This window comes from Dasypus novemcinctus, chromosome 5, assembly GCF_030445035.2.
Source record: "Dasypus novemcinctus isolate mDasNov1 chromosome 5, mDasNov1.1.hap2, whole genome shotgun sequence".
In the NCBI taxonomy this organism is placed as follows: Eukaryota; Metazoa; Chordata; class Mammalia; order Cingulata; family Dasypodidae; genus Dasypus; species Dasypus novemcinctus.
Window position 1 is genome coordinate 87354546 of NC_080677.1, and position 17119 is coordinate 87371664.

The following is a 17119-nucleotide window of genomic DNA, read 5'->3' on the forward strand; positions in this document are numbered from 1 at the left end:
CTTCTCCTCTTAAGGTTTCAAGAAACCAAATAACCCAGCTTGAATTAGATGAGAATTGTGCTTCAAATATGAGAAAGAAAAATGCTTCATATGAGAACTTTATGGATTCTCCTTTGAGTAAAGACAGGTAATTCTATATTTAGATTTCATACCATCTATTTTATGGCTCAGTCTTTACTATTTAGTGTCTTCTTAATAAGAAAATCTGTGTATATAAAAAGACTGTACTGATTTCCATATATGCAGGGGATGCAAAAATTCCTGTATGGTTTTTGTTGCCATAAATTCTTGAGCTTTGATTTTGCCTAGTGCCCACGACAGACACCAAATGGAAGCTGGCTTGATGGAAGATGGTAGTACTGGAGTGATGGGTCTGGAAAACACTTACTAGGATTGTTAGCTCTAAGTCCTTTAATATCACTATAGGGTATTGAAAGTATCTGCACAATGAAATTAAATAAATTTGGGTTCAAATTCCACCTCCATTAATGTTCCTGAGCCTCAGTTCAGGACTACTAAACTGTAGAACTACCCACCTGTTTAGGATGATTAGAGATAATGTACATAAAATGTCTAGCATAATTCAAGTATAGTCCTCAAGAAATAGGAACTTGAGCAAAAGGCCTTCAAGTACACTAGAGATGATCATACAATGTAATGTTGCCTTCCTTCTCCTTTCATTTGGAAGTTGCCAACAGATGGTCTTAGAACAGGGGTTCTTAACAAGGGGTCTGTGAGCCTGAATTTAAATTAAAAAAAATCATTATTCTTTTGGGGACATGGTGGTGTGGGTACAGCATGTTTATTATACTGTCCACACACAGTATAGTGTGGACTTAGTAAGGGGTCCATAGTTTTCACATGACTGGCAAAGGGGTCCATGGAACAAAAAATGTTAAGAACCCCTTTCTTAGAGATTCTTCTGAACAAGCTCTTTTCCTACATAATTACATTTTATTTTTGTTCCTCAATGAACCACTTAAAATGGAAGGTTTTGAAACTTCTGCCTTTCTTTAACAAAATCATAATTAATAAAGAATCCTGGATACTTAAAAACAGACTACAAATCTAGGTTAGGTGAAATGGTTGGCTGAGATCATTTAGCTTTTCTGTGTCTCACTATTTCTCCTGTAAAATGTAAAGCTCACTGAACATTAGCTATTATTATTATTCAGACTAGTAATACCTAAAACTTTGCCTTCTTGTGTGTAAAAAGTGAGTATTTACTTCATAGAGTTGTTTTGAGGATCAAATGAGATGATGCATGTAAGGTTTATAATGCTTGGCACAAATTATAAATCTTTGTTATTAAATATAAAATCTTTTTTAAAAAAGCTATAAAGTGTTTTCCAAACCACAAGTAACAACCTACAAGTGAGTCATGAAATAATTTGGTGAGTTGTAATTGGCATTTTAGAAAACAAAATAGAAAATATCAGAGAGTATCCAACATAATGAAGATAAGTATTATTGTTTCAGTACATAGCCCAAATTTAATGCTTCCCCTTTATTCTTAACCCTCCGCTTTCTTGCCTTTTGCGAGACACAGTAATTCTGATATGAATGCTTTATTCTTGCTTGTGTAAAACTTCACTGAAGGTCAAGGTCATGTACTTTTTTTTTCCCCCAGGGAAAACATTCATCAAAAAATAACTTTAATCATCATTTTTTTAATCTGAAGGGAAACGACAGGGACTATCAAATGTCATTACTTTGAGTTTGGTTAAATTAGATCCATTCATTAATGGTAAAAGCAACCGTAACACATTCTTGAGCATGAACTTTTCAGATTTTTTTGGTTATTTATTTAATATTACATTAAAAAAATATGAGGTCCCAATATACCCCCCACCCCCCTTCCCCCACTCCTCTCCCCATAACAACAACCTCCTCCATCATCATGAGACATTCACTGCACTTGGTGAATACATCTCTGAGCACCTCTATACCTCATGGTTAATGGGCCACACCACAGCCCACACTCTCCCACAGTGGGCCATGGGAGGACATACAATGTCTGGTAACTGTCCCCGCAGCACCACCCAGGACAACTCCAAGTCCCGAAAACGTTTTAAAAGCACAGCCAGAGTCTTCGTACAGTACAGCTTCTGGCAGAAGCTGGTAACATGATGACCACACCATCGTCATGCTACAGGGGTCCCTTAGGAAGTTGAATATTCTATTTTTTTAGATGAGGTCCCTGCCTTTCATGCCATCTTGGTTAGCATGTTACAACATGCTTCATTCGGACTTACTCTAGAGAAATATTGAAAAGTTATAGCTGCTGCGACAGACACAGCAGGGTGGTTTCACCTGTGCTCATTCTTGGGCCCATGGTGATTACTATTTATATTGAAAATATGGGTTTGGGTCCATAAAACTCACGTAATGAGAGGTTGAGTGACTTTTTTTTTTTTTTTTTTTAAAGATTTATTTATTTATTTAATTTCCCCCCCTCCCCTGGTTGTCTGTTCTTGGTGTCTGTTTGCTGCGTCTTGTTTCTTTGTCCGCTTCTGTTGTTGTCAGCGGCACGGGAAGTGTGGGCGGCGCCATTCCTGGGCAGGCTGCTCTTTCTTTTCACGCTGGGCGGCTTTCCTCACGGGCGCACTCCTTGCGCGTGGGGCTCCCGCACGCGGGGGACACCCTTGCGTGGCACGGCACTCCTTGCGCGCATCAGCACTGCGCATGGCCAGCTCCACATGGGTCAAGGAGGCCCGGGGTTTGAACCGCGGACCTCCCATATGGTAGACGGACGCCCTAACCACTGGGCCAAAGTCCGTTTCCCTTGAGTGACCTTTTGTACACTTGAGATCAGCTAAGAAGAGCCAAGACCAGTCAATACCGCAGAGCTTCATCATCTGGAGTGATCCTAGAACAGGCAATTTCTAGGAATGAACTCAATCTATGAATTCATATGGCTTCCTCTAACTCATGTTTGCTAACTTACATGGTGTAAAGAAAGCCATACATTGCATAGTTTTGATTTCAATATTCTCTTAAAATAGTTTAATTGCCATCTTTTGTGGCTTAGACATTATGCAATTTAGTCCTTAAAAATTAATAATGAACAAAAAGTGTGTGTGTGTGTGTGTGTGTATTTGGCATCCATAGACCTGAAGATCTGGTAGTTTTAAAAACTGTTCTCATTTGCATTTCCCAATGCACTCCTAATTAAAAGTGTTTATGTTTTCAGTGTAACCTTTTGCTCAGCAAGTTATCCACTTTTAATCAGAGCAACAGTATTTAAAAGAATACAAGTTTCCTATTGTTATTTTTTTGAACTTGAAATAAAGTTTGAATAAAATAAAATAAAATAAATTTAAGTAAAAAAAATAATATGAGCACAATTAAAGAAGCAATCAGTGGACTGGAAGACTCGATATTGTCAAGATGTCAATTCTCCCCAAAGTGATATACAGAACATACAGAACTAATGCCATCCCTATCAAAATCCTATCATTCTTTTTTTGAGGGGTGGGGATGGTGCTAGTTGTTGTGGTGGCCTAGAAACTGATAAGTTTATTTTAAAATTCATAAGGAAACATGAAGAACCTAGAATAGTTAGAACAACTTTGTAAAGGAAGAACACATTTGGAGGACGTACACTACATGACTTCAGGATTTATCATAAATCTATGGTAATCAGGATAGTGTGTTATTGGGGTCAAAATAGATAAACAGTAATGGAAAAGAATAACTAAAAGACTTTATGGAAGAAATATACCTGAGTTTTTGGGTTATATTTCAAATTAAAAAAAAAACTATAAAAGTATCTGTCAGCCTGATAACCAATATCTGTATTTTTAACCTGTCTTTAATTATGTCTTGACTTAAAAATGCAAATCTAGTTGGTAAGAAAACATTTAAATTTTCATCTCTTAGAGGGTTTCCCCATCTTACCCACACTATCTCTAATATATCTACCAAATCAATATTCCAAAAATATTTATTTAATAGATGATCTTGTGAATGGAAAATATCAAGTTGGAAGAATTATATATGATTTGAAGTAATTTTAGCAATAGGAAAAAATTATTCAATAATGAATAGACTTTCTTTGTCATTATAGCCAATGAACATAGGTGAACACCTCTTTGAATACAGATTATTAACTGTTTATTTGTCATATCTGGTTTAGGCCCACTATAAATAATTTACCACCCTGATATATAATCTCTGTCATACCTGTGATGTATCAATCCTAACATCTACTCTACAATGTTATTTATTCATTTAATCTATTTAGGAACTCTAAGCACTATTAACCATATGATGAGGCCTAGGCTTCCAAAAAATGTGATTTCTTCATTTTTAAGATATTTTAGGAATGTACCAATATAAAAAACCCTAGATTTATAATTTTGTAGAAAAGAAAAAAAAACCTTCTTTGCCCAAAATTCACTTATATTTGGTGTGGGAACTCCTCATTTACAAATCACTTTTAAAACTATATTCTCCAGTGGCTTGCAACCATTATATATTTAGGCTTAGTATAATGGGAGTTTATATCAGTAATTATAAATAATGAATATTAGATGGCGACAACAAGACTCTTCAAGAAATTTTCCATTATAAATATGGATGATTTTTTTCAGATATTTCTTACAGAATTCTCCTGCATGCCTTTCCCTCCCCCAAAAGCCAATGCTGCATGAAAACTTTAGGTAAGCACACCAGAATATCTTAGACATGGCCTATGATGAACTTAGGCCTATGCTGAGTTTATAAAAATACCTTGTACTATTATAAAAGGTACTTAACAAAATTATGTGCAAAGAAAAAAGCATTTATAAATTGTAAGGGACTCGGGAGTCCAATTACTTGAGGGTGAGAGGCAAATGGCCATGTACACTGCTTTATAAAATCTGTTTCCATGTACAATAAAACTTTTGAAAGGAACTGATAATAGTGATGCTTTTTTTCTTTTCCAGCTGGAGAGATCATTTTAAAGTTTAAAGAACAGTTGGTAGAAGAACAAAAAGTACAATCCTTTTAAACTAAAAAAAAAAAAAAAAAAAGGCTGCTGTTATCTAGAATTACGGTACATGGGAAGCCAGCCGCCATGCGGGTGTTGCTGGAGAAGAGGTAACAGCTATGGTGTTTATGGAGTGCGGCACGATCATCACGACCGGCCGTGGGCACTGCTCCGATGCCCAGTGTGTCCACACATCTGTCGCACGTGTGTAAGGAAAGACTGGAAAGGTGTTCACTGTTGAACCATGTACTGACTCCCTAACTGGAGTCAGTTCTCTGCAACAAAATAATGAGGAAATTAGATAGAACTTCGGTGCCTAGAGAGAATGGACTCTGTGAAGGACTGGATCATATTTCTTGCCATAATATAAGTTATAACAACAATAAGAACAATTATCACCACTTTGGCAATCATAGGACTGCTGTTGCTATAACAGTTTGGCTAAACTTCATGAGTACTGGGCCATATATGATTCTTACATGTTATTTGATGTAATCTTTACCAACTGTGAAACAAGTACAACTAGTTTCTCTGTTATAAAGACAAAGAAACTGAAGCTTTAGAGATGCTAAATAACTTGACCAAGATCATATAATTAAATGGCAGAGTAGGATTCAACCCAGGTCTGCTTGAGTACTCTAGAAAAATGTCTTAAAGCATAAAACCGAAGATGTCAAATAATTTAGGTGAGTGTTTCTTAGCAAATTTCATGCTATGTACCTTGAGGGAGATTGGCTTTTTCTTTCATCTTTTCTTTTTCTTTTCCTATTTCTTTTAATTTGAGACGTTGTGAGTTAAAAAAAACATGGAACGCTTCATGAATTTGCATGTCATCCTTGTGTAGAGGCCATGCTAATTTTCTCTGTATCTTTCCAATTTTAGTACAGTTCTGCCTACGCAAGCATGAGAGCTTGGCTTTTCCACATAGCAAGGGGTACAACATAGTTACATGCAGAAAGGTCTCTCTTTGTATGATTTTCCTAAAATCTGGTGAACAGGATGATCACCCTGCTTGCCCTATCCCTAATCACATCCACAAACCAGAAACATTCCCTTCTTCCAGTCTCAATTTGCATTGATTATTTTGCTGTGATGGCCTAAATACCATGTATATCCTCTATGGATTTGGTGCAACAATAACCCTGCACATAGAGACAAAGCAGATTTTAAAACTGTTTTAACTTTTGGCTTCAGGTGGTCTTTTACTATGCCTAGCATTTGCTATGATTCTGTATGAATATACAGAAAATATCTTGTTTGCTGGGGCATTATAATTTCAGAATTATGTAAGGTCTGTTGTGAAGAAATAGTTAAAATGTTACTATCAAAACCATAATGAAGGTGGGCTAGAAATACTTTAGCCTACTCCTCCTGCTAAGTACAACTAAAAACCCTGCACATTATATATAAAACGAGTATAAGAAGACTAAAAAATGGAGAGAGAAGGCAGATTAGCTAAGGATCTTGGGATCCATGGAACAGCTTGGTTTCTCTGGATCTTCTTTTGAATACTCTATCCCACACATGGAGCTGAGGAAGCTGGCAACCTGAAGTATCAGTGGGTACAGATGTAAAAGAGTCTAACACTCACTCAGTATAAAACAGATCATAGAAATGATCCTATATGTATTAAGAAAATTTAATTAGTTAAAAACTCCCCTAAATAATTCTCTATGTCTAGGTGGCTTCACTGGAAAATTCCACCAAATGTTTAAAGAAGAATTAACACCAGTTATACACAATTTCTTCCAGAAAATACAAGAGAAGGAAAGCGTTCCTAATTCATTTTATGAAGCTTGTACTATTCCGATACCAAAACAAGACAAAGATAGTTAAAAAAAGAAAAAGAAAAAGAAAAAGAAAACTATAGACCAATACCCTTTATGAATATAGATGCAAAAACTGTAACAAAAGATTGGAAAATAGAATTTAGCACTATATAAAAAGAATTATACACTATGACTAAGTGGGGACGTCTTCTAGGGATGCAAGACTTGTTCAATATCTGAAATTAAACCAGGGTAAGCGATCATATTAACAGGCTAAAGAAGAAAGAAATCACATGATCATATCAATCAATAGAAGGAAAACAGTATTAGAAAAATTCAGCACCCATTCATGATAAAAGCTCTTAGAAAAATATGTATAGAAGGGAATATGCTTACCTTGAGAAAGAGCACCTAAAAAAACAACAACAAAAACACCCTATAGCTAACATGGTGAAAGTATGAATGTTCTTCCTCTAAGATCAGGAACAAGGCAAGGAGGTCTGTTCTCACCACTCTTATTCAACATACCACTGGAAGTTCTAGCCAATGCAATAAACCATGAAATTGAAATCAAAAACAAACATCTGAAAGGAAGAAATAAACTGTTCCAATTTGCAGGAGACATGATTGTCTACATAGAAAATCTCAAAGAATCTACCAAAACACTTCAGTAAATGAGTTCAGCAAAGTCACAAGAGCTAAGACAAACATTAAAAAACCAAATCTATATACAAGCAATGAACATGTGGAGACAGAAATTAAAAATACAATAACATTTACAATTTTCAAAAAGAAATGAAATACTTCTAAATCTAACAAAAGATACACAGGACTTATATATTGAAAACTACACAATGCTGATAAAAGAAATCAAAGATCTAAATAAATGGAGAGACATAATATGTCTGTGAATTAGAAAACTTGGCATAGAAAGATTTCATTTCTCCTCAAAAATATATATGGTTTAACACAATTCCTAGCAAAATCCCAGCAAAATGTTTGTAGATATGGATAAGATTTTTTAAAAAAAGTATGTGAAAAGACAAAGGAACTAGAATATCTAATATAAATTTTAAAAGGAAGAATAAAGTAGGAGAAACTCATTTACTTGAATTCAAGACTTATAATAAAACTACAATAATCAAGACTATGTGGTATTGGTTGAGGGACAGATACAAAGCTCAATGGAACAGAATAGAGAACCCAGAAATAGTCCCACACAAATATTCCCAAATGATTTTTGACAGAGGTACAAAGGCAATTCAATGGAGAAAAGATAGCCCTTTCAACAAATAGTGCTGGAGCAGTTGGACATCCACAGGCAAAAAATGAACCATGGCCTACATTCATATCATATACAAAAATTAACTGAAAAAGGTTCACAGGCTTAAAAGTAAAATGTAAAACTATAATACTTTTAGGAAAAAAGTAGGAAATAATCTTCAGGATATGGGGCCAAAGAGTTGCTATGCAACAAGAGTTTTTAGACTTCACACCAAAAAGCACGATCTATAAAAGGAAAAAATGATAACTTGGACTTCATCAAAATAAAAAACTTCTGCTTTGCAAAAGACCCAGTTAAGAGGATGAAAACACAAGACACAGAGTGGAAAAAATATTTGTAAAACAATATTTGTATATCCAGGAAAGTTCTGGAATATATAAAGAACTCTCAAATTCAACAGTAAAAAATCAAACAGTCCAATTAGAAAATGGGCAAAAACATGAAGAAGCATTTCATTGAAGAGGATGTACGAATGGCAAATAAACAAGTGAGAAGATGTTCAACATCATTAGCTATCAGGGAAACGCAAATTTAAACCACAATAAAATACTACAATACACCTGTGAAAATGGCTAAAAAAAGGGGCAGGGGGGTGAACACCAAATGTGTGAGGATATGGAGATACTGGATCACTTATAAACTACTAGTGGGAACATAAAATGGTACAGCTTAAATAATGCAGTTAACATACAACAGTAGTAATTGTACTACTGGGCATATATCCCAGAGAAATGAAAACTTACGTGCACACAAAAATGTGTCCATTAATGCTAATTGCCCCTTTATTCATTATAGCTTCAAACTGGGTTTCCTAAATATCTCCAATAGGTGAAGGGTTAAACACATTATGAGACATCTACAGCATGGAATTCTACTCAGCATTATATAAGATTGGTCTATTGATAAACATAGCAACCTGAGTGGACTTTCAGATAATTATGTTGACCAAAAAAAGCCAATCCTCAAAATGCTACATACTGTAGGATTCGATTTATACAATATTTTTGAAATGGCAAAGTTATAGAAAAGGTAAGCAGATTTGTGGTTAGGGAGTGAGTGGATGTCGGAGAGAAAAGTGAGTCTATTAACATGAGGGATTCTTGGGGTGATGGAAATATTTTGTATTTGTCTGTATTAATGTCAATATCCTGTTTGTGATATTATACTATTTTTCTGAAAGTCTTAACTATTATGAAAACTGAGTAAAGAGATATATCTTATTATTTCTTGTAACTGCATGCAACTCTACAATATCACAAAATAAAAAGTTTTAAAAATGAAGAACAACATAAAAAATACAATACCTCAAGCCTAAAACCCTCAAACTCATAATGAATGAATTTCAGTGGCATTAAGTCATAACATGTTTTGAGTATTTACTGTGGACTGGGTAGAGTGCTAATTTACATATATTTTCTCTGGAGTCTTTTATGGACCACAGAAAATATGTCCTTAGGGTTAATCCATTCCTGTGCATGTAAAGCTATTGTTGGTGGGACCTTTTCAGCATATTACTTCAGTTAAGGGCCTTTGATCAGATCATGCAACCTAGGGTGGGTCTTATTCCCTTAGTGGAATTCTCTATAAATGAAAGAATAAAAGACTGCAGAGACAGAGAGGAATCCAGAAGCTGAGAAGGCCCTGGGAGCCAGAAGATGAAATCAACAGAACACAGAAGCTGAGAGAAGGCCTCTTTAGTGAGAAGCCAAAAGTAACGAGACCTGGAGGAGAGGGGAGACAGGAGAGAACACCGCCATGTGCCTGGTCACCCATTGCTGCAGCTTGGTGAGAAAGCATCTCTGAATAATGCCAAAGAACTGTAAGCTTTTAAATTAATAAATCACCATTGTAAAAGCCAATACATTTCTGATATATTGCTAGACAGTCTAACAAACTAAAACGAATACTTTTTACAAAACTGAGAAATCAGTACCATTTTAAAATGAAGCAAACCCATGAGGTAGGTACCATTTTGCAGATGCAATTGCATCAGACCAAGGAAATTCCATTAGACCAAATTAATCGCTTATTCTTTTCTTGAAATGAGGTAGAAGACCCATTACATCTAATAGGAACTTTTTTATATACCATCTTTAACCTTATTTTGTAAAAAGAAAGAGTTTAACTTACTTCCAAAAACCAAAACTCAGTTCCCTCAGGTATATCTTTGCTCTGGGAGCAGATAAAAAAAAAAAAATTCAACACAATATGGCCACTCTGAAACTGCCAAATTTAACACAAGGGCCAGCATGGGCCTTTTATCATTTTAAGTAAATCAAAATTATTTTCATCAAGGGCCAGGTGCAAATATCCTTTTTTTAAGGAGGTACAGGGGACTGAATCCAGGACTTTGTACATGACAATAGGCACTCAACCACTGAGCTACACCTGCTCCACTGGGCAAACATTTTAAGACAGGGGTTCCATAAAACACTATTTGTAAAAATGATGGCAGGTGTTGACATTTTGTAAACAATAAATATGTGAAAACTATAACATCTATTATCATTTCTGCAAATGGTATCACTTGCTTAGAAGAAAATTCTTAATCAGACCAAAAAAAAACCAAACAAACAAACATCAGCTTTGGTCAATTGAATATGAGTTTTAAACAGAAATACATATATTCTAGCGTAAGATTTTATATGAATCCTGTTATATTAGACCCAGAAAATACAGGAGCTTGAAGGCATATTAAAAAATTACCAAGTCAAACCATCTCATTTTATAGCTGAGGAAACTGAGGCTGAAAAAAAATTAAGATGTTGACTAATTGTCATGAAAAAAACAAAATTTGTGCTTGGGTCCCCTGATTCCTCTTGCTCTAGTTCACTAGTCTCACATCCTTAAGCAAGTCAATGGGTGAAACAAAGTAAAGAATTACCAATTTGATTGGGGATATAGAATGATGAATTAATTTAAATTTGACAACATGACTGCTAATATCAGTTGGTGTTCTGAAATCAAAAACTCTTAATCTAAGATTTTTAGCAAACATGCCTCATGTCCTAGTTTCCTGGCAACAATGAAGGCAACCTCATATATATTTAAGATGCACACAGGTCATTCTCCCCCAGGCCATATTTCCTACATTCTCCTTGCAACCCTCCCTTAAAGGGATGGTAGCTTGAACAAGCACAACTATGACGTGTTCTGCGTGTCATTTGCTTAATGGTCTTACAGTGACGTCCTGGAACTGGAGCCGCATTGCTGAGCTGGATGGCTGAGGTCGACTGGTGATCTCCAAGATGGTTCTCAGCAAGATGTCCAGCAGGCTGGCCACTATCACATCAATTTCCTCCAGCACAGATTTTTCCTGAAAGAGAAAAAAAAATGGGTTCAGGAAATTGTAACTTAACATGCATATTGATCTTTCCTTAAGGGAAAGAGAGAAAAAGCACGTTTCCAAGAGCACAGATCCCTGAGATCTAAGTAAAAAGGAAAGTAATGTCATAGATATTATGCCAGGCAAATTCACACCACCACCTACCCTAACAACAGGGTGTATGACTGTGACAGTTTAGTTTGCCTCTTTGGACCTTGTAGCAGTTTAATAATATTGACGAATTCCAAAAAGAAATATTGGATTATGTTTGTAAACTGGTCTTTTCCTCCAGGCATACGAGATTATATTGGATTCAGAGGTTTACTTGATTACTTAACCTCTTTTCTTGGTAGGGCGTTAAGTCCCCACCCCTTGGTGGGCTCACAGATAAAAGGCAGGGCAAAAGACAGAGTTGGAGGGTTTCTGATTTTGGAGTTTTGATGTTGGAGTTTGATGCTGAAGGCTTAAGCTGGAGCCCCAGAAAGTAAACTCACAGAGGAAAGAGATACAAGCCCCAGGAAGAGAGGAACCCTGAGCCCAGAGAGAAACAAGATCCTGGAAGGGAGGAGCCCAGGAAGCCTGAACCCTCACAGACGCCAGCAGCCATCTTGCTCCAACACGTGAAAACAGACTTTGGTGACGGAAGTAACTTATGCTTTATGGCCTGGTATCCTACCCCAAATAAATACCCTTTATAAAAACCAACCAATTTCTGGTATTTTACACCAGTACTCCCTTCAGCTAACTAATACAGACCTGATTCTTTAAAAGGACTTCTTAGTATTGAAAGTCTTTAATTCCTTGATTTCAGAATGTGCTTACATTCACTCTTGGCATCACTGGAATTACACAGGTCATTCCCTAAATCTTTATTTTAAATGCAAAAGACTATTTCTTTTAACAATGATCAACAAAATCCCTCTATGTAAATATTGCAGAATGACATTCAGTCTAGGTGATTGCCATTAGCTGCAGACTGGACCTCAGGTCAGTCCCCACCGTGGGGGCTGTTCCTGAAGCAGAGTTAATACTATCCAAGCAGCCAGGACTTGAGAGAGAGAACCACGCTGCTCCGCACGGACTGTATGTTGTGTGTGTGGGCCTCCTATTAAACCCGTGCCAGATGAAATTTTCTGTACACAATAAGATAAGTCATTGTAAAGAAGACTTTTAGAAAGTTGTGACTTTGAAAGAGCTGTTTGGCTGGTATTTTATGGTAAACTTTCTTAAACTTCCAAGAAAACTACCAAGATTTTTGCCTCAGTGAATTGGTTTCTGCTCTGAATTCCTTACCAGATAAGTCCAAAAACTAAGTGCAACTTCCAAACTGAAATAGACAAGAAGTTAAAAAAAATCAAATCAACTCTACCAGTGCGATATTTTTTCTCAGTTTTCTGCAGTGAACTATCTGTTTATTTACTTTTTTACTCTTGGCAATTATAGTTTGGAAAAATATTCTAACTAGGCATGGGTAGTTTCTTTATTGGATGGTAGAGAGGGAGATTTAAAGCAAAATTAATGCCTTCCACCTCTCATCACTCTTCTCTGGTCCCAAGACACCCTTGGGGATTAGGGGTGTGTATGTAAAATTCAATCATCCCTTCCCATGTAGGTCCATCTTGTCACACTTTAAGACCTTTTTCTTTCAACTCTGTTTCCATAGTTCTGAGGTTCTATCTATCTCTGCCCAGTACTGAAGATCCATCCCAGCTCACTACTGAGCCCTTCAAAAGCTGTGACAAAAAATGAGGAAATATAGCATAAATGTAACAGGGAGGCAAAGAAACAGTTATCTCAGTACTCTGCTTTGTAATACTTGTTACCAGTGAATATGCTTAATTAACTCTTGTAGACTGACAAAATTGGAACAGGACATCCTTCATATGTGGATCTCACATCAGACCCCTGAACCATGAACATGAAACCTCTGAGTTGTCCCCATTTATAAGCAAGCATGCAATTTCTCTTTAATTGCATTGCTTACTCTAACACAACTGCTCTGCATCAAGATTCAGGAACATCTACTAGAATCCCCCAAACCAAAAACAATTAAGCGATTATTGTGGGAGCCAAATAATGGTTGTGCTGCAAGATACCCCTGGTCTCCTAGGATTTAGCTCTTCTGCCACAGTCTCCATGAGACCTGGCCCAAGAGCCACAGTCACTCTCAGGCATTACCATGTTTTCTTTCACAGAATGAGCCAAAAAAGACTTCATTTTGCAAGCAGTAATTTATTCTTGCCACAAGGCGTTCTTCATATCAAGATTAAAGACTTATGTAGGAGGCTTTGAGAATTCTAATTTTTCTCACTTGGTAATATTCAGTCCTTTCTTGAAATACAATATTAGGAAACTTAGGTTATTCGGGTTATAGCAATCCCACAAGGCTGAAAAAAAATTTCCTCACAGAAAAAGTGAAAAAGGAAAAAGTCCAACCTAGTTGGAAATAAAAGTGAGAGTCTCAGAGGGTTATTCTTTAGTGTGCTTTCTTTGGAGACTTTAAAAATTTTATTTCCAGAAACCATTTGATGGGAACTACATACTCTGACCTGTATTTACTTACTGAGCTATTTTTCTTGATGAGACAAAATACGTTGCTAAGGATACGTGCACACATGATCAGGTCCTTCTGTTCTTGCAAGTGCATGTGGAGGTGATGTAAAACGACAGGCAAGAGAATGTACCGGGAATCTGAAGAGAGAAGAATCATTAGTGTCACATCTGTTAAGAGGCCCACGCAAATCTTGGGCAAATCCTTACCTGCTTTTAAATTTAATTCTAATTGTTAAAATATTAAGTAGTTTAAAAAAGTGATAGTTCTATAAGACTTGTATTGAAAAACAGTTAATTCTTTGCTCCACCTTTCCCCAACTCATGATTCCTGTACTCAAGAGGCAGTAACCACTTTTGACTTTTTAATTGAAATAGATTTCTTAGTTTTTCTTAATTGTTTGTTTTACCTTCAGATTTCTCAATGGCATACTTCTCTTGCTCTTCCCTGATCTTTCATCTGGGAAATGAGATGGATCATCTACTGATTTCCAATTGTGGTAGATGAGGAGAACGCATCTCTACCTGTCTTTCACTTCGCAGTCTCTCAAAGCAGCTGTATCACAATTTCCAGCTAAATTAACATTTTGGGTTTGCTGCCATTCTGATTTCCAGTCCTTTGTATATCATCTGATTTTTACTTTTGTTTTTTTTCCTCTTTGAAAGCTTTCAGGAACTTACCTTTATTTTATCCCTGGTGATTCAAAATTTCATGATAATGTATGCTGGCTTGGCCCTTTCAATCTGAAAGCTCATGTCCTTTAGTTCTTGAATTCTGTGATTATTGCCTTCTGTTTTCTCTGCCTTTTGTGTGAAACTATATTCACATTGTGAATTTCTTAAACTATCTTCTACTTTTCTCAAATATTTTTCCATCATTTTATCTAACTTTTGGGATGATTTCCTTATTTTATCTCCAGTCCTTCTATTTAATTTTCTTATTTACATGATCATATATGTAATTTCTGAGAGTGCTTTCTTTACTTCCAGAGTCAGCTTCATGGGCATGCAACCTGTGTAGGCACATGGGGCTCCGCCCTCAAAAGGGCCCTGTGCTTGGTTTAATGCTCTGCTACTGTTGTCTTGAAATTCTTAATCATTTATTAACAAGGGGCCCATTTTCACTCTGTAGTCATACTTATTTTTCAGAATGTTCTCTATGGCATCCTGTTCTTGTTTCATGAATATATTTTAATCTCCTCCTTCTCTTTCTTTCTCTCAGTCATAAACTATGCTTTGACAGTTTTCTGTTCTCTAAGTTATTTTTTCTTTTATATTCTTTTGTTGTTGTTTCATTATGACCTCTGCCTTTCATGTTAAAGTTTTTCTCCAGTGTCTGGTGATCTTTCATTGTCCATTCATCTTTTCAAGTGAGGTAATAAAATGCTATTTGGAAAATAAACTCCCCCCCCCCCCCCGCTTCCCCCCTCCCCTGCATGGCTGTTTTTGCTGTCTGTGTTCTTTCACTGTGTGATCTTCTGTATATATTTCTCTTTTTTGTCTTCTTGTCTTTCTCCTCTAGAATTCACAGGGATTTATCCTTGGGACTCTGATGTGGAGAGAGATTCCCTGTCAATTGTGGCACCTCAGTTCCTGGTGCCTGCTGCGCTTTCACTTTGACTTTCACCTTCGTCTTTCTTCTGTCACATCATCTTGCTGGATGACTCACTTGCATGGGCACTGGTTCACCTCATGGGCACTTGGCTTGCTGTGCAGGCACTCAGTTCATCACGCAGGCACTGGCTCACTGTGTGGGCACTGGCTCACCATGTGGACACTCACATGGGCACTTGGCTCATTGTGCAGGCACTGGCTCACCATGCAGGCACTCATGTGGGCACTTGGCTTGCTATACGGACACTTGCATAGGCACTTGGCTCGTTGCATGGGCACTTGGCTCATCACACGAGCACTCGCGTGGGCACTCAGCTTACCACGTGGGCACTCAGTTCACTGCGTGGGCATTCACATGGGCACTCAGCTCACTGTGCAGGCACCTGGCTCACCACATGAGCACCGGCTCACCGTACAGGCATGCTTTCTCTTCTTCTTTTTCATCAGCAGGCCCGAGGGATCGAACTGGACATAGGCTGAGGCCTTATCAGTTGAGCCACATCCACTTCCCAGAAAATAAACTCTTTGAGCCTAGGCAAGCTTGTGCACTGGTAAAGTTTTACTGGAAATGATGGGAAGAATGTTTCATTGGAGAATCCACAAATTCTGATAACTAAGATGTTTTCTCTTGGGCCGTCCAATTTCTCTAGAGAAGAACTTGTCAATCTCCTCCCTGGATAGCACAAACCCATCTTCTAGTAATTTGAAATCAAGAAAAGTGGCAGGGAGGTTGGGGTTTCTTCCTGTTTAACTGTGAGGCTGTTTTTAATAAGGAGCCTCATCCCCAAATTTAGCTGTGCCTGGTGCTCTTGAATTCAGGCCATATATTGTTTATTTTCTTTAAAAGTTTAGAGTGTAAAATTTTTTTTTTCTTTTCTGGAATCAATGAGGGGATTGGGGCAGGGTGGAGTGGATTGCTGGCTATTCTTTATAAAAAATTTTAACCAATTTTCATATTTATAGCATCCTTAGTCTTCAGAGGTACCCAATATTTTCAATTCCTGAGCCTTTCTGAAGCCTTCCTGAGTTCTTTGAGGTTTTCGCCGCCCAGTGCGAAAGAAATTACAGCCTGCCCAAGAACAGTGCCACACACACGGAGAGCTGATACAACAAGATGACGTGACAAAAAGAAACACAGATTCCCGGTGCCGCTGATAAGGATAGAAGCAGTCACAGAAGAACACGCAGCTAATGGACACAGACAGCAGACAACTGGAGGGGGGGGATTAATTAATTATAAAGTCATTTACTGTGCTTTCATCCGGGAAGAAAAAGAAATGCATGTGTGAATATAGATATAAAAATCTATATAAAATTTTAGTAAAATTAATCTAGTAGTATATATTTATATTTATAAAGCACTATGACCAAATAAATTTTTTCCTGGAAATCCAAAGTTTTTTGAATATTTGCAAGATAATTTATCAGATTAGCAGTAGATATAGAAAAAATATGACAAAATTTAGGATCCATGAATAATAAAAACTCTCACCAGTGCAATTCAGCATTTTACTGGAGCTCCAAACCAGTGTAACAAGGCAAAAAAACAAAAAACAAACAACAACAACAAAAAAGAGAAACAAAATGCTTATAGAGTAAAA

The 17119-nt window shown here is 36.8% G+C and overlaps 1 protein-coding gene and 1 non-coding gene across 8 annotated transcripts in view; both read right to left on the bottom strand.

Annotated features, from left to right (window-relative positions):
• DOCK4 (dedicator of cytokinesis 4) overlaps positions 1-17119 on the bottom strand; it is a 516333-nt gene that overhangs the window by 98660 nt on the left and 400554 nt on the right. For all 7 annotated transcript variants that reach the window (XM_058297210.1, XM_058297211.1, XM_058297213.1 and 4 more), the window contains exons 24-25: positions 13918-14045; positions 11211-11345 (exon numbers count right to left, since the gene is read on the bottom strand). In XM_058297210.1, the coding sequence (XP_058153193.1) occupies positions 11211-11345; positions 13918-14045 (263 nt within the window). The remainder of the gene's footprint in view (positions 1-11210; positions 11346-13917; positions 14046-17119) is intronic.
• LOC111764891 (U6 spliceosomal RNA) lies at positions 5775-5878 on the bottom strand. The gene has a single exon (XR_002797381.1). It is a non-coding gene; the product is annotated as a U6 spliceosomal RNA (small nuclear RNA).